Here is a 25,647-nt window from a genome sequence, read left to right on the forward strand (position 1 = left end):
ATGTGACACGTCATGGCATTTTGATTGGATCAGCAATGTTGAAACGCTGTTCAAATTTTGAATTTGCAGCAAGGTTACTTGCTGACAGTCGGCCACTCATAAAAGAACCGATGGCGGAACTACGAACAGCGCGCGAAAGTTGATTCGTGTTCAGTTGCGATGCTCGATGCGCGGCGGACTTGAAGTCCTGTCGAGCGTTCACCTGTTGAGCAGCTGCTGCATGAAATTGTCGGAGCGGCCTCCCCGGTACATGACGGCCAGCTGTCCCTGAGCCTGGTCCATCACCACCTCGCACGAGTGGCCCCTGCCCGACCTCTCCACGTAGGCCCTCTCTTCCTCCAGCGCCCTCCGCAGCCCTTCCGCCTTCTCCATCAGCGTGGAGATATTCAAGCCTTCCACTCCTTCACGACACCTGCTGGCCATCTTTGCAGAGTCCTTGCCCACCGACGGGATGTTGATCTTCCACTCCCGCTTCTCGTCTTTGGCTTTGGCGGCGTCGGCCTTGCGGCTGAGGGCGGGCAGCTTGCTCTTTTTGCGGCCGAACCAGCTGGCGATCCCATTGGACGCCTTCTGCCTGGCCTCGGTGGGCTGCACGCCCCGATCCTGCTCTTGGAGCTTGAGCATGTTCTCCTCGATGCCCTTCATCACCTTCTGCTCGATGGCCGACTGCGGGCTGGGCACGGGCGGTGCTGCCTTTTCGTCGCCACAAGTCGGAGGCCTGGGAGGGGGCGGCGGCAGGCTGTCTCCAAACATTGGGTTCTTTTTACCTTTGCCGCCGATCTTGGTTCTCTCCTCCGACTTGGAGGAGTACCGCGGGGCATCTGTGGGTTTGCCTGCTCTGTGGACGGAGGGACCCTGGCAAGGTTTGGACGGTGACTTTGGCGGAATTTTGTTGGGACTGCTGCTACTTTGAGGACCGGGTTTCACATTGTAGGGTAGGTTGAGTGAGCCTGGACACTTGATGTTGTTTCGCAGTACCTGCGGAGCATCGGCGTTCGGCGACAATAGGCCGATCTTGCTCTTGGAGCTCGCGCACAGCTCCTGTTTCACCGGACCGGAAGAGATTGGCTGAGAGGAGCCCGGGTACTTCAGTCCCCCACCACTACCCCGAACTTTCCCATCCAACGAGTCTGTGTACTTGGAATGTCTCTGCTCCTCCTTGGGTGGCTCAATGTGTCTCTCCGCCGTCTTACCCCTGTCCTCGACGGCCCCGTTGGCCACGTCCACCGGCCTCAAGCCCCCCTGCAAGTCCTCCGAGCTCCTCAGCTTGCCCAGCGCGGCCAGCCTGTCTTTGAACGCGTGGTGACTGGAATCGGCCTGTGACCTCGCCGCACTCGCCGCGGGCCTTTTGGGGATGGAAGACGAGTCGTTCCTTCGGGCAGGCAGCGGCGGCTGGGTAGCCTCGCAGCCCTGCGCGCCGACCTCCTCTCGATTCTGCGAGCAGTCGGCTCTGCACTGAGCGGCAGCGAGAGCCGAGGAGCTGGGCGGGCTGTGATGGTTCACCCACACCGGACTGTCGGAATCGTCATCGTCGTCCGATGTGGATTCGGACGTAGAGGACGACGACTGCTTTCGCTGAGGAGGCGCAGCGAGAACGCTTTCGGGAAGCGATTTAACCAGTTTCCTTTCGCCGCTGTTGGTTTTGGTTTGAGATGGAAGAGTGGTTCTTTTCTCAAGAGTGTGAGTGGGTTCTTCTATGCGTGGGTGAGGGGACAGGTCACATATGTTTTCATAATGCGGGATGCTCTGAGCGTGTTTGGGGGAGGAAGCCGCGGAGGAGGGAGCAACCGTCGTAGTTTTGGAGGCAGAGAAGCTGTTGCGTGCGTCGTGGACAGGAGCGGGGTAGGCATCGTCAGTTTGCGGGGGGGATGTTGGTGCAGAGTGAGTGGCGGGGTACGACTCGGACCTGGTGGGCGGCGGCGGCGGCTGCCTGCACCGCTCGGTTGTGGTGGCTCGACGGGTGGGAACGGGAGAGTGGTACACCTCGTAGTTGTTGGTGCGACAAGGGATCCTGGAGCTACGGGTGAGTTGGGGGCTCAGGCGGACGGCGGGACTCGAGGCTTGACACTTGTCCCCGATGGAGGGGATCTTCAGGAACTTGAGCAGTTTGGACGGCGAGTTGATGGCGGCGCTTTTGACGTCACTGAGGCAGGAGGCGCTCGGGCTTACGGAGGCGCCGGCTCGCACGGCCTCCGGGTCCGCGCCGTCCTTCTCCGGGACAGGGGAGGCGTCGTCGGACGCGGTGTCGAGGGAGCGGCTGGTGGGAACACCGTCGCCTGCCTCGGGGTCACAGTGGGAGATCTGGGTGCCTTCTGCACTGGGAAGCCGGGGGGCTGCGCAGAAGCCAGTGAGTTCTTGGCTGTCCTGCTTCCGCTCCACCCCCTCCGGGCCCCGATCGGCGGCGCCTGCATCGTTTGCCGCTTTCGAGTGCGATTCATTGTTGGCGCACGGCTTGGACAACGGGACACATTCCGCCGTTCGGCTCTTTGCGGTACATTCGTTGGTAGCGGCTACGGGCGCACCGCGGCTCTGGATGGCGCAGGGGTGGGCACATGGTTCGGGAGGCCCGTCTGGGCTCCTCTTGCAGTGTAAACAGCAGGCGTTCCCCCCCTCACACATCACCGGCCCATCCCCGTTGACGTGCTGGAGCGCGTCGGCGTCGGAGCGAGAGAAATGGCAGCGCGCGTGCTGGGATTTGCACTGTAGCGCGTCCGCCGAGGCCAGCACGGCCTCTGTGGACACAAGCACCTGGCTGTAGTCGCAGAAAGACAAGCTTGCCGTGGCCGGGTGGAACTTGAGAGGGTCCGTCTCCTCCATCTTGCGCAGGACTTCAAGGATGTGTGCTTTCTTCTTAAAGAAGGGAGAAAGAGCCTCCATGGAGGCGGCAGGGCCCCGAGGGCCCGGCGAGGTGTGCTGAGTGCGGTAGCCGTTCCCCTTTGGACAGGACAGGGCGAGAATTCTATCAGCGTCATGAAAAGACCTTTGAGTGCATGCGTACAGGAAAAGAATGCAAGGGAGACCAGCCCGACGGGCCCTTTCGACAAACAATAGAGGCGCAAATGTCAGAGGCTTCATATTGTCGGCTTATGATGTCACGTGTTTTCGAGCTGTGTCGCAATAATCACCTTGGCTTGTGCTTCAGTCTGAGCAGCCTCCAAATGCTTGGCGGAGTCATTGTGCAGCTGTGCGTTGTAGTCTGGGAGGGGTCCCGCCTGGACCTGTGGGCAGGCAGACGCTCATGAGACGGCGGCCGTTTACACCAGGGGTAGACAAATTTGCAGTGCCGTCGGTTTTTGCCACCCGGAGGCACGCGTGAGCTAGAGCTGCGCAATATATCGTTCAAGCATCGTCATCACAATGTACATGTGCACAATAGTCACAGTGCAGGTTCTGCAATGTAGGAGGTACATTTCCTCACCGTGTTAAATTCAATGGTACGTCTTTTTAGTACTTTGTTTTTTTTCCCCCCGGAGTGGGTGTTTGCAGTTTGACAGATAGCAAATTTGCCAAATAAGAGGTTGCACATGTTGCACATCCTAATCAGATGCCCGAGCCACCTCAGCTGGCCCCTCTCAACGTTTTGTAATCAGGAAAATGATATTATCCTGCATTTGCAATTATATCAATTTGTTTTGGTGGAATCAATAACAAACCAATGACTTTAGAACAGCCTCATGGAAATGAGCAATATAGCCACGCCTCCCTCCCCTTACTATATGTCTTGGTGGGAGTCACGCAAGGGACCAGAGACTATTTGTCCATTCAAAATCATTGCAAATACGTCACTAATATAGTCAAAATAACGGGGAACAATCGGCCCCAATATGTTTGTTGACGTCTCGACTTACGCCCACTTCAACCTCTGAAAACAAACAAAACAATGAGCCTTTCCATGGTTGACTTAAAAGAGCGAGAAATGAGCACCCTGTGTGCACTTTAGGTGCAGTTTCTTTCATGTCTGTCTGTTTTTTTTTTAAAGTCACCACGATATTGCAACGCAATGAATTCCGAGAGGCTTTTCGTAAGCTGAATTGTTCATAGGTTGTTATATATTAAATTCTAATCTGTAAGGGTTAGCTTGACTTGCTTTTTCTGTAAAGTCCACCCCTGTGACCGGGGTACTCCCTTCACCGCCTATCCGAAAGTGAGATGCGTTAAACGGCCCAACTCGGCTGAAAGCTCGCCGTCATCGCTGAAAGTCCGTGCTCCAAATTTTTCCAAGTCCAAGTTGGAAATTTCGACAAATATCCGGGGCTTGTCTCTCAGCTATTTGTCCGAAGTTGACGCACGCGGACTGCGACGCTACTGCATCCCTGGTTGGGCAGAATGAAAGCGCAACGTGGCATCCTCAGGAGCGCCGGCGAACGCCGCGCATTGCATGGTGATGTGAAGTATAGACAGACGCCCAGCGACATGAATTATGCCAGCCTGGATCGCGGAGGCTCCCCGTACAACATGTCACATTGCAGGACTTTTTATTAATCCACCAAAAGATGCTGACAGTCAATGATGACGCGCATTGCGACAGAAATAGGACGTGGGCGATAATTATGAGGAAAGTGTGGATAGTGTATATGGAAAGGCGAGGTTCACTCCCATTGGCTGCCTCCTACATTTTTACAACAACCTTTGCTATTTTATCCACTGGTAATTTGGAAATTATAAATGTGGTCACATAATGCTATACGTGGCCACGTGTGTGTGTGTGTGTGTGTGTGTGTGTGTGGGTGTGGGGGTGTGTGGGCGTGTGTGTGTGTGTGTGTATATATATATCTTCTATATCTATATATATATAGATATAGATATATATCTACATCTATATATCTATATATATATATATATATATATATATATATAGATATATATATAGATATAGATATAGATATAGATATATATATAGATAGATAGATAGATAGATAGATAGATATATATATAGATATATAAAGTATACACACACACACACACCTTGTCATTTTTTCCAATGTTGTGACCTTGTGTGAGATCACGGTGAAAGGTCTATTGCAAGGAACACTACATTGTACAGACGTGAGAAAAATGTAAATCGACATTTAGTCACCTGGTAGTGAGCAGTGGGATGATTGGGCAGCTTCTGCTGAAAAAGTTCACAAAGTGCTCGGTTCTGTTTCTCCAGGTCGAAGACCAACATCTTCAACTTGATGCACTCTTCCCTCAGATCCTGTTCAGTCAAACACACGGACCCACACACACACACGCGCACGCGCACGCGCACACGCACGCAGCACTCACATAGGGAAGCAGACACACTAAGATGCCACTGCTAGCGCGAGCGTACGCTACCTTCTGATTGAGGAGCGCTTGGACCACATGGTTAGCCACCTGCAAGCAAAAGCATCTCTTATTTGACTCTCCACGCAGCGATTTGACGTTTGAGTTTCCACACGACCTCACCTCATCCAGGCATCTCTCATATGCTTCTCTCTGACTCTCATTAGCCAGCATCAGGGCTGAATTTTCTGCCTGAGAGAGGAATGACAAAATACAGTCCGTCAGACTCGATGAGAAAAATGTCATTCAAATTACAGGACTACCAAAGTCCATTTTCTATACAACAGGCATGTCCTGAATTGTAGTTCTGTCACCGTTCTGTCATTTATTTGTGCGTTTGTTTTGTTTGACAGTAAAACGTCTAAAGAGAGGGCAGACCGAGAACCAGAGAGAAAAAAAACACGACGGCAACAATGACACCTGCAGTGACATCAGTTGAAGATTATTCACACTAAGTGCCATTCAATATTTGGATTCACACTACTCCTACAAAGTTGTCGGTTTGGGGTAAAATTTCACGCTGAACCTAAAAGGAACTGCAACCTTTATAGGTGAACTTCATTTGATCGTCACCTTGAAACGTTTGAATCCACATGTCCAAGTGGTTCCTTACTTTTGCCACAACTTTCCAGGGATGTGTCCACATTTATGCCTTTCTGTGACTCTTCCAGTGTCCTTTAAGGTGACCCAACAAGTGCATGTTTCTGGGGGAAGCTGCAAATGTGTCAACAGCTCTTGGGACTGGTTTAAGATCCCTCTTGAAAACTGTTACAACTGTCCCATAAACAATACACACTTATGGAATGCAGTTTCACCATGGGGTGCCGCTTTTTTTTTTTTTATGATTTAAAACACACACAACACAGAGGTACATGTAGAAATATTTGTGAAAATATTATATATCATTTAAGAATAAAAACTGACATGTTTACACAAAAGCAAATGATTCGAATGAAAAGGAGCAGAGAGAAGAATCTTGTATTTTCTAACTCATTTTACAGGGAAATATTTGTTCCACATTCAAATTCCCTTTCAGCTTCTCTGTGCAAATAAATGAGCACGTCTTCTAAACGATTTTCAATGATGGAATACCCTTGATTTAATTAATGAGCTTTTTAAACTTAATAATTGTGTTTGACTTTTTTGTTCCATAAATTCTCGCCTTTCCTGACTATACTCATTTCCACCACTTTGGCTCTAAAGTTTGGAATTTTAGAAGATTTCTGTACTCATCAAACTAAAGTTGCTTACTCTTTTTTTTTTTTTAACATTCATCAGTAAGATATCTTTATTGTACATTTTAGTAGACAGAGGTCAAAACTGACCTGGAACCTTTGTAGCGCACTGTACAACAGAATTCTATTTATTTACAAATATTTTCACTTTCATTTCAGGATGACATGATGATATTTCGCCTATTTGTGTTGCTGTCAAAAGTCAAAACGAGTCAAATTGGACCCAAACGGTATGTAAGCGTTCACCAGGCCTTCATGGCAGAATTACATGCACGTAAACAAAACTCAGATGTTAATATGCTAAGGTGATGGCTACACTGTAATAAAGGGGAGCTTTGGCATATTTCTGGAACGTGTTGCTCACCTCCAGCTCCTTGAGCCTGTCCATGAGCTCGCCGCTGTTGTCCTCCAGGTAGGACTCCACGTCCGCCTCCTCGCCCTCCTCGTCCGAGCCAAAGTCCTCATCGCACATTCTCTGCTCCGCCTCATCCGACATTGTTCTCATCTGGAAGGACGCACGGGAATGTTCGTCATCGCGTTGCGTCTGTCTGGCGAGACCAGCGCCTGTTTCCATTCCTTCAAATGAATACCAGCTTTGTGTTCAACTAAACAGGCACAAGTTCCGCACTCTGTAAAGCAAATTTGTGAGTCAAGAGAAGAGCATCGTTATTTCAGTTGTGAATGCTTCTTGTGACGATTTTGTTTGATGGCGTGGTGTGAGATTTTCCTACAACAAACCAAGAAAAGAAAAAAAGGAATAAGGCTGAGAACAACTGTCTTAAGCGTTACATACTGTTCATTTTCCTTGACCACATAGTATGATCTGCCAAGCTGGGGCAGCCGCCGGGACCCCGCAGTGGTGGCGGTCGCCGGCCGAGGCAGCCTAGCCAAAGAAATGGTGCGGCTCCCGACCCCAAGTCAGGATCGTCTAAGTACGCCCAATGCCAACACTGACATGAGCTAAAACAGTGAGTCAACACGCAAATGCACATTTTCAGCTAATATTTAGCTTATAGCATACACAGCGGTGTTGTTTTTGGCAGACATTTTAGATTTATAGTCTTAGTCTTTTGGGCAGAAGGCTTTAGTCACATTTTGGTCATTCCTATCGTGATAGTTTTAGTCTAGTTTTTAGTCCATGAAAACTGAAAAAAAAAAAAAAAAAAAAAAAGGCTAAAACATGAGTCAACACGCAAATGCACATTTTCAGCTAATATTTAGCTTATAGCATACACAGCGGTGTTGTTTTTGGCAGACATTTTAGATTTATAGTCTTAGTCTTTTGGGCAGAAGGCTTTAGTCACATTTTGGTCATTCCTATCGTGATAGTTTTAGTCTAGTTTTTAGTCCATGAAAACTGAAAAAAAAAAAAAAAAAAAAAAAAGGCTAAAACATGAGTCAACACGCAAATGCACATTTTCAGCTAATATTTAGCTTATAGCATACACAGCGGTGTTGTTTTTGGCAGACATTTTAGATTTATAGTCTTAGTCTTTTGGGCAGAAGGCTTTAGTCACATTTTGGTCATTCCTATCGTGATAGTTTTAGTCTAGTTTTTAGTCCATGAAAACTGAAAAAAAAAAAAAAAAAAAAAAGGCTAAAACATGAGTCAACACGCAAATGCACATTTTCAGCTAATATTTAGCTTATAGCATACACAGCGGTGTTGTTTTTGGCAGACATTTTAGATTTAGTCTTAGTCTTTTGGGCAAAAGGCTTTAGTCACATTTGGGTCATTCCTATCGTGATAGTTTTAGTCTAGTTTTTAGTCAACAAAAACTAAGGAAAAAAAACAAAACGGTTTTAGTCTAGTTTTAGTCGACAAATACTAAAAAATGTTTTAGTCTCGTTTTAGTCAATTTTAGTTGAAAACAGACATACAAGGTTTCCACCCAATAGCAAAGACTTTCTGATCTACTTATGCGTTACACACAGATAAAGTGGTAATAGTGGGATCAATGCTCATTACTCCAAAATAAGATGAGAACCAAAACAATTGTTGTGGCTTTATTTGCACCTAGTTTGTGGCCACATTTACTGTCTCCGATGATTTAAGTTGTTCTTTCTGCTTGGGCATCATGTGAATTTGGGCGATTCCAATTCTGGTTCTTTGATTCAATTCCGGGTCCTATCGATTCTCGATTCCGATTCTTAACCAGAAAAAAAAGGAATTATTTTTTGACAAATCGCATGAACTTCTCTGTTGTTTAATTTCATGAACTTTTTACTGTACTACTATGAAATTATCAAAGGGTTGTTTTTAAACCAGTATATTTATTTTTATCATTTTAAAATTATTTTTCACTAGGGCTTTATTTTTGAGAAGCTCGAGACAATACAATAATGCAGCTGTTACTGAAAGCGTACTACTGAACACCAATTGATGGGCTAACCCAGGGGTCGGACACCTTTCACACTCAGAGCCATTTCCACGGAAAAGAAAGCACTGGGAGCCGCAAACACTTTTTGACATTAACCTCCAAAAAACACCAGCTTGTTTGAGTTCCTAGGCACCGCTAAGTTCAAGTTGCATAATACCTTATATTGCTATTGCACACTCACGTCCACATAATACGACCTAGAAAATTCATTCAATGGGTAATTTGACACTTGAATTGATTAAAATTGTACAAAAACCAAGCCGGCGACATCCGAGTACTCCAAAGTCCGCGCTCATGTGAAGCCTCCTTCCTTAAGTGTCATGTTCCTGTTGTCTGCCTGTCTGCTCTGTTTCCCGGGGGACCACTGGTGGGTGGAGCCTCACGTGACACCCTTGTTGCCCATGACAAGGAAGATGATGGATTATTCTTTCACACCGCTTGCTCCCATAGCGTTTTGTATTTCCCATTCTCGAGTTTTGCTACTTGTAGTCACTACTTGGAGTTGTCCATTTTTTTCTCCTTCCGTAACCTACTTTTGTGTTTTTGCTAGTTCTTGGTGTTTCTAATCTTGCGTAGATTAGATTCTGTTTTGCTGGTTTTGGTCCTTGCGTCTTCCTTCGGTTGTGTCTTTGTCCATCACTTTCAGTTTAGTTGTCGTATTCGTAGTATTTGTTTCATGTCCACGTGACCTTTCGTTCATACTTTTTTACGGCGTGTTTTTCCACGTTACGTGATCTTTTTTTAAATAAACAATGTATGTTATAGTGTTGAGTCTTCTTTGGGTTCATAAATTCCGTTTGACGGATTGTTACATTTAAAAGTAATTACTATGTCTTGCGATTTTCTCGGTACACATATTTACGAGAGCCCCTCGATTTGCTGCGCAACCTCAAACACAACCAGTTATTGTCTTTGTTTTAGTCAACAGGTTCGCTGCCACCCGTAGGTACCGTGGCGCATATTCTCAACAAAACATTATGAAAAGGTCGAGTGCACTTGATCTCACTTCAAGACTCCATTCTTCAACAATCAACTCCACTCAATTGATAAAAAAAATGGTGAATCTCTAACGGGTGACAAGACTTCATCTGCCTCACTTCTTACCCTGATGCTGATAGAACAGGGTCAATCTGGTCTCATCAGACCACATGACCTCGTTTTCTTTGCCTCGTAGTCTAATCTTTATGCTCTCACGCACAGTGAGAAGTTCCCCATCTTTACCCTGCTGTTATGTTTGTTTTATCAGGAACAGCAATGGTGTTCTTGGGCCATGTTCTCAAAAGTGTCAGAAACCAAAATATCCAAATAAATGTTTACACACCATTTCATCCTATATTTGTGTGTCCATAAATGCCATTGGAATGATGTTTTTGAACGTTTGCTGCCGTATGGATCATAACAAATGACTTTGAAAAAAAAATAAAAAAGGATTGCATGGCAAGTTCATCTTGGCTGTTAAATTAATCAGATATGGTGACAAATGGCATGTGTCGTTTGGTAAACTTACACTTAGACTTAGACTTGACTTTATTGATCCCTTTGGGATGACTCCCTCTGGGAAATTTGCATTTCCAGCAGCAATAAGAATAAATAGGCAAAGAAAAAAAAAATAGGGAGAAAAAATAAGTCATGTAGACAGGAAGAGCAGAAAATAAGTAAAGTAACACTTTAAAAATTTGAAAGAAAATAAAAGATTAAAAAAAAAAAAATGGCATCTATGCAATCAAAAAAAAAAAAAAAGAAAGAAAAAAAAAAACCAAACGCTTCAAATGGTTCCATGAGTGGAAGAAGCGTGCCCATCACTTGTGTAACCGGAGCTGTGCGCAAAGTGTTTACAGGAAGATTATCGAACGTTGCCGACGCGGCCTGCGTAAACCCCCGCTGACCGTCCTGAGTGGTAACCAGAGTCGCTTTCCGAGTCCAAACTATTCGTACTGTCAAAATCCGATCAATTCCTCTGGCGTAAGAAAAGAAGCGGTCGGCATGAGCTATGTTTGACCTTGTTGAGCACAACAGTAGTTGGGTGCTTTTTAGTTGGCATTGAAATGACAGCATGTGCCAAAAGACAACAAAAGGGTTGCTAAATATAAGTTGAACTTTGCTGCTGCAGCTGCTGTGGTTTGCGTTCATGTGAAAACAACGTGTCACAAGCTTCACACTAAACTAGACTAAACAATTGTGCTCCATCTCGTTATACATAATTCTTGACCGCACTTTTGATTTGGAGCACACGGTATGTCCACAGTGCTGGAAAACATGAAGAGACCACTTCAAAATTTTGGATTCTCTGATTATGCTACGTATAGGTGTACGTTTGGGTAAAATTAACCTTTTTGTTTTTATTTTATGAAGTACCGAGTACTATTTTTGATAATCGATTCATTTCAAGAGCCCGAATTCTCAGAATTTCTGCATCTCAACAATAAACACCCTCCAATTCATGCAGTCCTCCACTGATTTTTTTTGTGTTGAATCCAAAGCCATTTTCAAACATCTGTTTTTATTTTGAAAATCATTTTGCTGATCAATGCTACGGACAAAACCAGAAATTTGATCATAAGGTAATTATGTTTGCGCATTATCTGCATTGTCAATTTAAAATTAAGTCCAGAGTTCAAATGAAGGTATGGATATTATGTTATTTTTTTTTATCCGATTCAATTAATCAAAAAAATAATTCCAGCCCTAGTTTAGTGCATTTGCAGCTCTAATTAAGAGCATTATTTACGATTTTTCTAATTGCCTCTGCATTTAGCACATTATTTCGTTATTGTGCTTTACACATTATTCTTGTTTGTGTGTTTTTTTTTGTCTCACGGCAAGGAGAAACATTCTATTAAGTAAATAAAAATAAAATAAAAAAATAAAAATTCTACTCCTTTTTCTTATATTTTCCGAACATGAAGAATGGTCAAACTATGAAAAAAGCTCCAGTGTTTTTTGGAGGGGCTCCATTTAATTTTTTTCCACAGCTGTATATTGCGGGCACAATTATTTGTTTTCATCTCATATCATGTTGGATGGAGTAAGTGAAAGTAAAGGAAGAGCGTTGAAGCGTCACCTGACAAAGCAGAGCAGATTGCGTGTTTGCCTTTTAGACAAGTGAGCATGAGCTGCTTTTGTTGCCCAAAAAACTGACTCTGAGAGATAACTGCACCTGAAAAATGTGAGGGCCAGCATGTTGCTGTGCATTCATCTGCAAGCATACAAAGTGCAAGCGGACACCAGAGGAAGAGATAAATACAGCGCGAAGAAGTAGCCCAGCGTCCTTACAAGTGAGTCGGCCAGCAGCCACGAGGTGCAAAAGCTCGTTTTGCTTTTCATGGGCGTGCTCCGAATCGGAGCAACACAAGGTTCCTCTTATCGTCTGTCCTGGGAAAATCTATGTCAGATGATGAAGAGGAGACACACGAGGACGTTATGGACTAAATTAATCGAATCATCATCAATTTTTGTTTACACATTTTTTGTCAATTCGAAACTATGTCCTGTTTTTCAATAAATTGATAAATCGTAAAAAAAAAATTTTTTTTTAATCGGCAGATTCATCAATTATCAAAATAACTGTTAGTTGCAGCCTAAATAATTTGCAAGCAGCAACACTCCATATTCCCAGGGATTGGATTCGGGGACTATCAATAAATCAATGAAGAAAATGACTGAATGGGATGAAAATGCCCTTCACTCGTTTGCCAGCCGTTTGTGAAGGACAGTCACACGTGCACGCTAAGCATGCATGCATGCACACACACGCAAGCGCACACGTACACACGCGCACACACCTGTGGTTTCCGCTCTCCCTTTGAGCCATCAAGATGTGTCACATTGGCGTCAGGTGCCTCGCTCTCCCAACAACAGAAACAAGGAGCTGAGAAGACAAGAAAAAAAAACGTTTTTTTCATACATTCTTTTTTCATTGTTGACTCTTAAGTGTGACTAGCTAAAATCTTCATATTATTGACGGCCAGTGAAATGCATTGGGAACATTTTGGTGGGGGGGGGGGTTGTAGGTGGGTGTTGGGATTTGGTTGCAGGTGGATATATCGCTGGCGTCGGGCTAAACCTTGTACCTCCAAAATAGTCACTTTTCAGGAGACCCCAAAAACAGCATAATTGCTCAACCATTAACATTTTTTGTAAACTCCCAAAATTATGCTAAACCTCCATTATGCATTTTCCACCAAAAAATTGTTGTTAATAAAAATAATTTTAAAAAAATGAAGAAAACATTGCAAAAAAAAAAAAAAAATTGAAAAACATTTGTGTTCTTTGTTCTATTGTCTAAAGGGTTATAATACCGCACCGTGGAAGCGAGTTTCGTTAACCCATGTATGGTGTTTAGTAAGGCCATGTTATGTGGTTTGGTTAAATAGTAGTAAATATTTGTCCAATTCTCTTTGTTTTGTGTTGAAACTTCCACTGGGAGTGGAAATAAACACTCATTCTTTGAGGCACGAATCAAAAAATAAAGCACCTTGAAGGATAAACCGTTGATGTTCCAACAATCGACGGCTGTCTGCCGGTCAATTCACCGGCGACAATACAGTGACAAAGCGAGGAAAGTGTCCACAACCTTGGCCGCGCTCAAACAGTGACAACCACACCGGGACGAAAGGAACCCCCACCGCCCTTGAGAGACCACAAAAAGCCCATAACACCCCCCAACCCAGACAAGTGCTCCTCCTCGGCTTTCACCTCAAGTCATCGGGAAAACAAATGAAAGGACCGTGAATGAATAATTCAGTAGTGGATAACAACTCTCCTCTTTTTGTGCATGTTGTTAGGGTTTACAGTCCTCACACACAATATCATGGTTCGTTGTTCGCAACACCCACTATGTCACTTTTTTTTTTTTTTTAACAGTAGACTTACTTCCTGTAATGCCCTCATAAGTGGGAAGGGGAGCCAATGTTCTTTTCAGTCATTTAGTGAACCTGTACCTGAAACTGTCCTGCCATTTACTAGCGATGTCCCGATCATGTGATCCAAGATCGAAAATCTGGCCCAATAACGTCATTTTCAGCTGATTGGAATCAGGGGTAAAAAAATATATATATAATCAGATTTTTAAAAATCCTTTAAATTACATACTTTCTTTTTTTAAGGACTGCAAGGCAACAAAATAATCCAGAGGTACACAGATATTGGCAAAAGAAAATACTGTACACACAATATATATGTTTTATCAGAGATGGGCATTTTGTCCCAGGGACGGAACGGTCAGTCCGTCCACAAAATGAGCCCTGGGTGGAGGACAAGAAGTCTTTTAAAAAGGACAGACTAAGAAAGGACAGAGGTAGGTTTTCGTCCGTCCCTCTACTCGTCCCTAACCGGGTCAAGTCCCGGCTGAAGTGTAGTGTTGGGTTCTTTTAAAAAGCAAGACTGCCTTGCTAAGCCCCTTATAACACTTGAGTGCTCTTTTTCATGTTCCCTCCCTGCAGTATTGTTCTCACAGGCATAGTCTGCCCTCTAGCGGACGCCCATTTCACTGACGAGGAAAAAGGTGGATAGCAATTTTGTTTGGTTAACTAACTGTAAACATTAAGTACAAACCTTATCACTTTACATGTGAAGTATGTCCTTGTCTGCGACATCTCTAGACTGTAAAAATCCATCCCAACCTGATGGGTCCTGCCAGCTCCACCATACACTAAGATCTATAACCTGGAAGTGGAAGACATCGCTCTCCTACTACAATAACATTGCGTTATTTTGCAATAATCATTTTTATTGCGAAATAACACAATAAAAACTGCGCACGTCTTGCGTTAAAACGTTTTGCGATAAAAATCAATAGCATTGCGTTATAATGCAATCTTAAATATTTCCGTGATGTCCCCTGGCTTGCTCTGGTCCGCATCATCATCATCATCATCATCATCATCATCAGGACGGTCTTGTGTTGACAGCTAAATGCCATCTTGGTTAGATAGTTGTAAACAATTCAATCCACTCACGATACTCCCAGTCAGTAGTGGATGTGCAAAGGAAATTAGCCAGCTAATGAGCTTTAAATAATGTTTATGAGTGCACGCGGGGGGTGGGGGCAGGACGGAAGGGTAGCCAGGTTGCGGACGGAGGACTGACCGGCAAAAAAGGGTGAAGTGTCCAGATCTACCTTTTATACTATACAACACAGCTGGAAACAGCAAAGTAAACACAACCAGTGGGGTAACGTTCTGGTAGTTGTCGCGGGAAGCTAATGTGAAGCTAGCATCATCTAACAACGGTAAATTTTGCAATATGGAAATATTTACCTTGGAAAGTGGAGACTTGAAATTTGCAACGTGTGCAAATTGAACATTTTGACTAGCCAAAAGGGCTGAGCTGCATTTAAGACAACTAATTTAATACACCACCTGAAAAACGGATGTGCCACCCCCCCCCTAAAAAAAAGGGGGATTGAACATTTTTACTTGGTTTAAACAACTTCTCCACTAGTCATATAAAAGGTGTCATGTTGGGATAGTTTTGTTAAAAATAAGAACATTCAGATGCACTCTTTTTTCTCAATGCATTCTTGAGGTGTGGGATTGGGACTCGATATTGGCAGATCCTCAAAATCAGGTGACTCGGGACTCAGGTGCAAAAAAAAAAATGTGATCGGGGCATCCCTATTTGCAAGCCTAGCTGGGATTGGCTTTTTGACCCAGTGACCTGTCACTTTTCCTAAATGGGACGCCAGTGCGTTCCAGGCTCACCTGTGACTTGTTTGGCCGTCAAGCTCACGCCTTAATTCCTCCTTTCCGATAGGCGTCTTCAAGTGAGCTGTGCCTGATCCTCGGAGCTCATGTCAAAGTGAAATGAGATTAGAGGTGTTGAGCATCTGCCCTCCCAGTCTGGGTTTTAATAGAACACGAGCAGATCATCTGGGCCGGCTACTTGCTACACCTGGTGTACTGGACAAAAACCAAGACCCGAGGTATGAGCTGTGTCGTCACCCCCGCACCCTAAAATCAGAAGCGACACCTCATTTGACTATCCAGGGCTGTTGTGGACAGGGACCAAATACAGAGGGGGAGACCGAGATTCAATGAATTCCGGCCAAAAATATTCCAAGGCGACTCAAGCGCACAAAAGCCTTAAATCGCGTCGGTCGCACTCTCTTAAGATTCGGCGCAGGCTGCCAGGCTGTGTCAACGATCGTCAAATGCCGTCCTTCCGCTTTGACAAGGTTTAGCAGTCAACACTTCCAGTGTCGACAACACATGTAAACAATGAGACACAAGACGAAGCCTCCCACTCATCCCAAATATTCCCGGAAAAAAAAAATATAGGCCAATAGTCAAGCGCGCCACTTGGCTGCCATTGTCTGCACACTCAAGTTTGGGATGAATATCAAAGAGATGTGACGATGTGGGGGAGACAGAATCAGGCGGGTGGGCAAGGGTGTGTGTGTGTGTGTGTGGGGGGGGGGGGTGCTTCCTGTCTGATGTTTGGCTACGCCAACCGAAACGAATGGTACACAAGCAATATTTGGGCTGGCGGGGGGCGGGGGCAGTTGGGGGAAGGGAGCTCCTGAAAGCTTGGATGTTGGCCATATACGACCTACTGGGAGAGATCACACACACACACACACCTGCATGTACACGCACACACAAGAGGAGACGTATCGTCGTGCATCTCTGTATGTGTCGTCTTGTTTTTGTTTGGCGCACACTACAAAGTCGCTTGACAGATTTACAAGGCTTTGTTGGCTCCAACCAAAACAAGACTACCTGCGTCACTCGTGTGGACACTGTCGCCCTCACTTGTAAACGCCACACACACGCACACATCAAAGTCGCACTTCAAAGACGCGTAACGTCAAGCACAAAAGAGCTCCGGTCAGCCGTCTCGACAAAGGGAGCGCTCGCTCTATGCGGTCCGAACGCGCGGGCTCACCTTGGCGGCTGGCGTGTTTCCTGTCATCCGGTCAGCAGCACAAATCACCAACCCGCAACGTGGAAGCGAGTCACCAAAAAGGCGAGAGGGGCCGCGACCTCGCATTTCTGGGACGAGACGACCGACTTTCTGCCGTGCCGTCCTCAAGAACGAGGAAGCCCGCCGCGGGGAGCTAACGCCGGCCGAGCGTCGGCGGAGGCGGCCGCGTCTCCCATTGTTCCAGGACGAGTGAACGAGCGAGGAAGGTTTCCTCCGAGCCAGCGCAGCCTCCCTACTACAACAGCTGTGGAGCAGCCCCCCACCTCCTCGCTCGCATGCCGCCTCCTCCTCCTCCTCCTCCTCCCTCCCCCTTACAACTCCTGCCTCTGCTAAACATTAACCCTGCAGCTGCCGTAAAGAAGAGCGAGAGGGGGTTGCGCTGGCGGAGGTGGCTGGGACCCCTTCGTGGAGAGCACAAAGGACCGGCAGAGTGAGCCAGAGAGGATATCCTTCCTGCACATGAGGGGAGAAAAAAAAAAAAAAGCTCTGTGCTAAGAGGATTGTCTCCCTGGATCACTTCTGTGATCAGTGGGATTCTCAACGGGGAGATACTGTGGACGAGTGGTGTGCACATCCGCCTCACAGTTCTGAGGTTAGGGGTCGAATCCGGGCTCGAGCCTAAAGGCCTTTACACGCCAATCCGGCGTCGGCCGAGAAGTGGCACGCCGGACAGGAAAATGACGGAAGACCACACTGCAAAAGCCGATGGAGACGCCGACTACTCCGGACATTCTGCGTGAGAAGTAGCTGCCATACGTTGATGTATAGCAACATTCCATTAAAGCACTTAAAAAATAAACGAATAAACTATATCATTCACAATAGTGCCCAAACGTTTCTTTGGATTCTACTGTTCGCATTGGGGAACCCGCATTTGGGTATTATTTATCCCCCATTCTGTTGCCAAATAGGAAGGCTTGGACCCGCGCCCAAAATACCCATTCGTTAGTGTCGACAATAATGAACGAGTTCCTCATTGTACTTTTCATGAAAAAAATGTCATTGTCCAACAAATGAGAAAACTGAACTTGATCAAACTTCTAAATAAAGATAAATGGAATGCATTTACATACAGCTTTATCTACTCCACACGGTGTCAAAAGCGCTCATATTCACTTATTTGAAAATGTATTGGCACATTCTGCTCAACCTATGAAAAGGTTTTCCTCCTTTTTAGTTGAAAATAGCTTACTTCGGCCACATGGATCACTTGCCGTACTCTGGCCAACAGTAGAATTCTGGGTTTTTTCCCCCTTTTAGGTCCCATTTTAAAGCCACGCGCAAAGCTAGCTGGAGAGTTTGCCTCTCAGGTTCGGCGTCCAAGTTTGCGAATTCCATTTGTTTGTTGCTATGACGGCACGAGACGCCAACAGCGACGCAACAGCAGAGGCGCTGATACACAGCCTGGCTGGCCTTAATTGACTGACTGCTTCACAGTTGAATTGTATGCTCAGTGGGGGCTAAATATTTGCATACAGCCACAAACACTTCAGGGTATCGCACTTGAACACAATGCGCTTTCATTCAACGCATGTGCGCTCCCCACATACAGTGCTGTGAAAAAGTATTCGTTCTATCCGCAAATCTTTTTTGCATAGTTTCAGAGGTTGACTTGCTCACGTCTTTTGGCTCATTGACCTGCTGCAAAACCCAAGTACGCTTCTCCTTAAAGCGAAAGTCAACCCAAACATATTTTTTTCAAAATTATCTTCCCAGCAATCCCACCAGTTGAAACATTCTGGTTAATTTTGCGTTTGTGGGATATAAATTAAGCAGCAAAATGCACTCGTTTTTAGCCATCCCTGGGGGCGGCCATTTTGTCTTCTGTCGACTGAAAATGACATCACAACTGCTCACAACCACCAATGGCGGCTCAGATTCAGAAAACAGGTCATTTTCCGGTAAAGATCTTTAAAGAAAAGTACATGGTTCCATCCATCACAGCAAATCGTCCAGATCCTGGATTAGCAAAATGATCTCCAAACCATCACACTACCACCACCACAACACGTTGGATGTTTTTCTTCTGAAATGCTGTGTTACATTTTTGACAGAGGTAACGAGACACACACCTTCCAAAAAGTTCAATTTGCGTCTTGTCAGTTCATAAGAATATTCTCCTTCAAAAGTCATCATTCAGATGTGTTTTGCATAAGTAAGACACAGCTTTATGTTCTTTTTGGTCAACAGTGATTTTCGCCTTGGAACTCTGCCATGAAGGCCATTTTTGACCAGACTCTTCCCCATTGAGCCATGAACACTAATCTTAACTGAGGGAGGACAGCAGTTCTTTAGATGTTGACCCGACTTCCTGGATGAGTTGGCGCTGCGCTCTCATTTCTGTAGGTTGGCCATTCCTGGGAAGGTTCACCACTGTTCCACGCTTTCTCAATTCGTGGATAATGGCTCTCAACGTGTTTCGTTGGCGTCCTAAACCTTAAGAATAACTTTGTAACCCTATCCAGACTGACAGATGCCAATTACTTTATTTGTCATCTATTGTTGAATTTCTTTGGCTAAAGGAATTGTGTTGCTGCTTTTTGGGAATCTTTTGGGCAACTTTGTTTGGTCAGACAGGTCCTATTTGGGTGATTTCTTGATTGAACAGGTCTGGAGGTAATCAGGCTTGGGTGTGGTCAGTTAAAATGAACTGGGAAATGTGATTAGCCAAAGTAAATTCATGACTTAAGAAGGGAGGCAACTACTTTTTATTTCTATTTTTTGCAATACAGCATCGCCCATCTGTTTGGTACAACTTGTTTCCAACCGCACATAATTGGCCTGAAAATTAGAAGGACGTGTATTTGTTCAACTACCTATGTTGGCGTTGTATAGTGACAGGCACAACAATTAAATGCTCTTCCACCAGAAGGCAAAAGATACATTATTAACATACGTATCCACTTTTTTTTTTACATTTTTGTTTGGTGGTGTGTTGTGAAATATTTTGAATTGAAGTATGTGCCTTTGTACATTAAAGGTTGGGAAACATTGGTCTAGTGTAGTGTTTTTCAAACTCTGCGAGATATTGTCAGGTGTGCCGTGGGAAATTAGCTAATTTGTGTGCCTGTGCGGTCTAATCATGTCTTTACTACATTGTAGTACTCTTCCATACCAGCAGGTGGCAGCAGCAGCAGGTAGCTAATTGTCTTTGTTTAGAGACAAGCAAATTAGTGACGTGTGTTTATCCAAACAGGTCCATGTTTCACACGGAGTAAGTATCAATATAAAACATTATAAAATACTTTTTTCTTTGTGTTTATTTAATCCCTATTCAAGACGTTATAACGTCATTCTTCAATGTTAAAAAATGCTTGTATAAACAATATAACTCCTATATTGTTGGATTTTTTCAATGAAATAAAAGTGCCTTGACTCAAAAAAGTTTGAGAAAACACTGGTCTAGTATATGTGGAAATTTGGTTGCAATTTCACAAAATCTGTAGAACAAGTCTGACGTCTGGAAATGGCCAAAATGACCATAAAATATCAATTTCAAACCAAAATGGCAGACTTTTTTTTTTTAGATGTTTTGGAAGGATCTCCGCATGACAGACATGCCGACCAAATTTTGTTTGCTAAACCGTTTGGGGCTGAATGATGGTGTTGCGGGTGTTATGCCCGCCATACAGCTGGCCCACTGGCGCTCTCGTCAATAATGAAGCCACATCCTCAAAAGACATGGACACATGCGCACACACACACACAAACACCAGACAGGAAGACTGGACGCCACGGCAACAGGAAGACAGTGCTGGTTTGAGCACAATGTGGGAGGGAAGCAGAGTCCAGCCCAGATCAAACAAGCAATGTGGAAAACACATCCATAGATCCAGAAACCACATCTATATCTATATATTTATTTGTATAGCACTTGTACTTATCCTCACTAGCTACTTCTTGGCCACTGTTGCATAGCAACGAAGGGCTATGTTTACACGACTACTGCTGTTTCGGATTTAACTACATGTTAAATAACCCTTATTACAGGTTATTCATTCACAAAGGCTGCAAATTATTTTCCATTATTTTCCTAATAAACTATAGTATACTTTTTTTCTATAAATTCATTAATTTTCAGTTACTGGTTTGGTTCCTAACATCGCAAAAGAAAATCTGCAAAAAGTTTGATGATTGTTTTCCAAAGTAACACACAGAGTAATCTGTATCTGCTTTTCCAAAGTAAAGCAGATACAAATGTCTTATTTTGATTAAACACAAATCATAATCAGTCAGTCTTTATGGAATCAGTCTTTACAGAAATCGTAGAATATTTACTGTTGAGAGGCTAAAATCCGACGATTAGGGCATTTTTTTAAGTTCAACATTGGCTCTAAACAATCAAATTAGTTGTCAATGAATTGGATGATGGCGTGTAGACCTAATGCAGAAGCATCGATGATGCTCGTCTACACAAAAGTTACCAAAATATTAGGATATAAGAAACACAATGAAAAAAGAACCCTCTCTTTTACAACCTTAGCTAGTAATGAGAAAAAGGAATTAAGCATGTTACATGTCGCTTGTTGTCCTACCAACTGTTGGCATGACTTTAACTTAACAAACAACGCATTCCCATACCTTTGCTAATGTTGTGAACTGAGTATCTTACAAGTGCCCATCAATCAAGATCTCAACCATGGTTGATGTGAAGTCTCTCTATTTACATATTTTTTACTTCAAATTATCATCCTAGGAGTGCTAAAAAAGTAACAAGTCTATTTTGTGAGAGAAGTGGCTGCCAACTTTGTGAATTATTCTAAAAAAATACAGAATGAGCACCTCAAAGACTTCTAAAATCCTCCAAAACAAGTATATTCAGAAAAAGCAAATACCGTAGTGATGACTGACGTACATGAAATACATCTGTGTCATCTTCCAAGCCGCTTATCCTGTACAGGGTCGCAGGAAGGTGCTGGAGCCTATCCCAGCTGACAATGGGCGAAAGGCAGACTTCGCAGGAAGGTGCTGGAGTCTATCCCAGCTGACAATGGGCGAAAGGCAGATTACACCCCGAACTGGTCGCCAGCCAGTCACAGGGCACACACACACAGTCACTGAGCGGGAACCGATCCCACGCTGCCCGCACACAACTCAGGCGTGTGTACCACTACACCATCAGTGACCCTACATGAGATACTATTTCTACTATTCTTCTTTCTCACCAGTAATGTTGCATTTGCGCTATTTGAGTTGAGTTTAAAACAGCACCGCTCGGAATTTCAGCCCTAACAATCAACTTTATTGGTGGATATTTTGAAGTGAATCGTGTCAGCCAATCGGAGATGGGCTTCCCTTCTAGCACAACAAAGCAAAGGGTCCAGGAGATATGTTGAGAAATTATGATTTTGAATATGCCTGGGGGGTCGCGGCCGGAAGGGTACCCAGGTCAAGGGTGGAGGGTCGCGGCCGGACGGGCAAAAAAGGGTCAAGTGCCCAGCTCTGGCTATAGATATATATACATGTGAATATGTAACAGCGTTTTATATATACATATTAGGAATAGACTGATATGCTTTTTTCAGGGCCGATACCGATTATTAGTGATTAAGGAGGCCGATATTCATTCATAGAAAAAAGGGTTAAAATGGTGTCAAAATTTTGAAAAATACAAATTCCAGCACTTGACTTAGTTTAAATGCCTTTAAGCACATTTATATATACATTTTTTTTTCGTGATTTACAACATTTTAAAGCTTTTTTTAGATCTTAGAAAATAGACAAGTTTTGTTTTAAATGTTTAACAAAAAGATGCATGGCTTATAGTTCAATGAAAAAGATGTTCAAACACCTCCTTGAAGTTTACTACAGTAAATAGTTTTCTAAGAATCCACTATAACTGAAATGTTTATCTTTCACATATCTTTGTTTTAAAGTTCAGAAAACAGAAAAGTGCATCCTCAACGCAGCTAGCCATAAAAATAATCCCAACACGGCTATGTCTTCTCTCCATTGCTTTTTGTGAGTGTTCTGTCATTCTTGTGTGTCGCATATGCAGCTGCCGTCTCCACCATACTGACTTTCTGTGGAAGCAGAAAAAGTGACACTTTTTGCTTTAAATGCATGTGACCGGACTTTCACATCCAGTACTTTGCCGTCAATTCATGGGGGGGGGGGGGGGGGGGTAATGCGGGGCTGAATGATTCGGTGAACGATTCTTTTTGATTAACTGATTCTAATGATTCAGCTCACTTAAGGGGACTGTTATCATCACTAGTGCTTGCTGTTCTGCCGTGCTCTTCCGACTAGCGAGACAGACACAGGCAGCTTTACGATGATTGGTTGTTACCCACTGCACAAGGAACCAATCAGATGGTGCTGTGGGCGGGCCAATCTGCTTTGGAGGGAGGGCCAGTTGCGCAGTACAAAGAGGGAGAGAGAGAGAAACACGCCGCAGCAACTTTTAATTTATCGGCCTTGAAATAAAAAAAATAAAAAAAAGGCAGATAATCGCCAAAATGCAAAATGGCCTGGCCGATAATAAATATAAATATATATATATATATATATATATATATATATATATATATATATATATATATATATATATATATATATATATATATATTATACAGGGTGTCCCAAAAATGTATGCACACTTACAATAATTGTAAAGTTGTGTTTAATAAAATTGTTTTAATTTTCAAAAAGTAATAGAATTTACAAACCATTTGTTTTGTCACTACCTATTGTTTAACTGATGTCCGACAATGCGAAGCTATGGAATCACACACATTACGAAACAATTCTTTTGGTATTTGCACTTAAACAAGGTGAGGAGGTAGCTAGCCATGGACCTGTGCCGTTGGATAGCAAAAGGAGCAAAGACTGGTTGATTTCCATAGGTACTTGTGTATTAGGTAGCCAAAACAATAAATTCATTCATCTTGAGAGAGCACAGGGGTCTAAGTACACACGACAGAGTCCATGACAAAAAGTGTAGGGAAAAGTTCAAGGAAGGAGAAGTAACAAATTAATAACTGTGTGGCGTGGTACCATACTACAATAATAATGACTGTTACAAAATGAATCTATGACACTTAGCTCGGGGCCGAGTCAATTCGTTAGTATTCAGCTAACTTTGGGCAGGTCTGCGAGCTTCCGCAGCAACGCATCACGTCACCGGAGACACCGACGAAAGCGACGTGTTGTCAAACATAGATCACAATGATCTACTCAGTATTTTTGCTCGCTTTCAACCAGTTTGGGCAACGTGATCAATCTTTTTTTTTTTTAAAGATCTGGAGTACCAAATGCTCCGGGCGTAATGCGGTCGCATTCAGAGATTTGCGACGTAAATTACGGACAATCCAGAACAGTTCTCTGAAAATCTATCTTGTAATTGTTGTTGTTGCTATAGCTCTTGTTGTTGCTCATGATTGAGTGAGAAAATGGAAAGCACTGACTGCAGTGACTTGAAACGACGTGAATGGAGGATTGTTGGACACTAATGCATAGCGACATGCTTAAGGGCTGAATGGCCCACCGAGGGAATTCCCTTCTGAGGATCTGCGCATCAACGGGCCCGGCTTGACCTGAATGAGAGACGGTCACATGGTCCCCCCGAGCCAACGCAAGCCACTGCGGATGACTGTGGAAGATAAAGGCCCTTTTGTCACACGCTCTGCTATCCTGGCTTTTAGTCAGCACCGACTGCTCGACAAGCTCATTGTCACGGATACTGAAGAGCAGGCAGAAGGAAGAAAACAACGGCCAAGAGTCCCGTGCCCGTGGAAAAGTTCTCCCTCAGGAAGTGACATGTGAGAGAAGAGAGTGCTAACCACAACAGCAAATCCTCAAGTAGACACAGGTGGCTCAAGTACTCACAAGTGATCATGGGTAAGGGTACCCAGGTCGCGGGTATTGTCGCCATTTGTAGCTGAGAACGGTGTTTTTCGGCGACAAACGTCCATGAAGAGGAAGATGCATAGAATTTGGGGTCGCTTTAGACTGAAAAGGGACAAAAAAATAAGGTTTTATCTATTACTGCAAAGCAGAGGTGTTGGACACACACCTGGACCATACTTTTTCAGCTTCGGTTGACCCCCGGTCAGCGAATTGGCAATGGAGGAAAAATGACAACGCTAAATGCCACGTCAAGCAACCTGACATCTGTAAGTGTAAAATGTTTGCCGCTTCTCTTCCTCAGTCGGCATTGGCAAGCAGACACCACCGAAAACGACCAACTCCGGCTTCCTCACGTCATTAAAACGCCTCCTGTCTTTTGCATCGTTTTAGCACGGTTTTCGCTCGTCGCTCATTAGCGCTTCAGCTCCTTGCGAGGAAATATGGTCGGCGCTGCATTTGGTTTCAACCTTCGTTTATAGCCAGACACACCAGCGAGCTCTCTCATGGGACGAGAGCACAGCCGCAGATCTTTGGGCGGGCGGACTATTCCAGAGTTTGGCTTTTGTCATATAAAAAGATTTGAGACCAAGAAAGGGCAACATGATGTATCCATTATCTGAAAAATTAGCCGAGGGGCGAAATCAATAAGGATCAAAATCAATAGCTGCACCCTGTGTGAAGAAGATGCAACGGTGCGTCAGCAGCAGATGCTTCATTTGAACGGTTTGCGCCTGGCACGAAATGGCACGCATCGTCCCAATTTCCAGCTGTAAATCACACTTGCGGCGTACAAACGCCCATTGAGGCCGCGACACTTTAATGGACGCTAATGTGCGCGCAGAGAGACGCCCCAACGCACCCCTCCCCCTAGAGTAGCCGTTGAGAGACGTGCAGGGTCTACAGCTGTGACAATAAAGCTTCAGAAGCGCCTTTTGTCTTGCTTGCTTTGCATT

The 25,647-nt window shown here is 44.4% G+C and overlaps 1 protein-coding gene across 8 annotated transcripts in view; it reads right to left on the reverse strand.

Annotated features, from left to right (window-relative positions):
* nckap5l (NCK-associated protein 5-like) overlaps positions 1–25,647 on the reverse strand; it is a 50,052-nt gene that overhangs the window by 7,277 nt on the left and 17,128 nt on the right. For 2 of the 8 annotated variants that reach the window (XM_086032766.1, XM_086032759.1), the window contains exons 2-9: positions 24,674–24,796; positions 12,706–12,791; positions 6,907–7,047; positions 5,431–5,499; positions 5,320–5,358; positions 5,078–5,197; positions 3,126–3,218; positions 203–2,934 (exon numbers count right to left, since the gene is read on the reverse strand). In XM_086032766.1, coding sequence (XP_085888892.1) covers positions 203–2,934; positions 3,126–3,218; positions 5,078–5,197; positions 5,320–5,358; positions 5,431–5,499; positions 6,907–7,047; positions 12,706–12,791; positions 24,674–24,719 — 3,326 coding nt within the window. In that variant the 5' untranslated portion in view covers positions 24,720–24,796. Of the gene's footprint in view, positions 1–202; positions 2,935–3,125; positions 3,219–5,077; positions 5,198–5,319; positions 5,359–5,430; positions 5,500–6,906; positions 7,119–12,705; positions 12,792–16,807; positions 17,135–24,673; positions 24,797–25,647 lie in introns of those variants that run through there. The other 6 variants (XM_086032808.1, XM_086032816.1, XM_086032785.1 and 3 more) reach the window with 4 other exon arrangements.

This window comes from Filicampus tigris, chromosome 1 (genome assembly GCF_054856515.1).
Source record: "Filicampus tigris isolate MCC_2025a chromosome 1, RoL_Ftig_1.0, whole genome shotgun sequence".
Classification (NCBI taxonomy): domain Eukaryota; kingdom Metazoa; phylum Chordata; class Actinopteri; order Syngnathiformes; family Syngnathidae; genus Filicampus; species Filicampus tigris.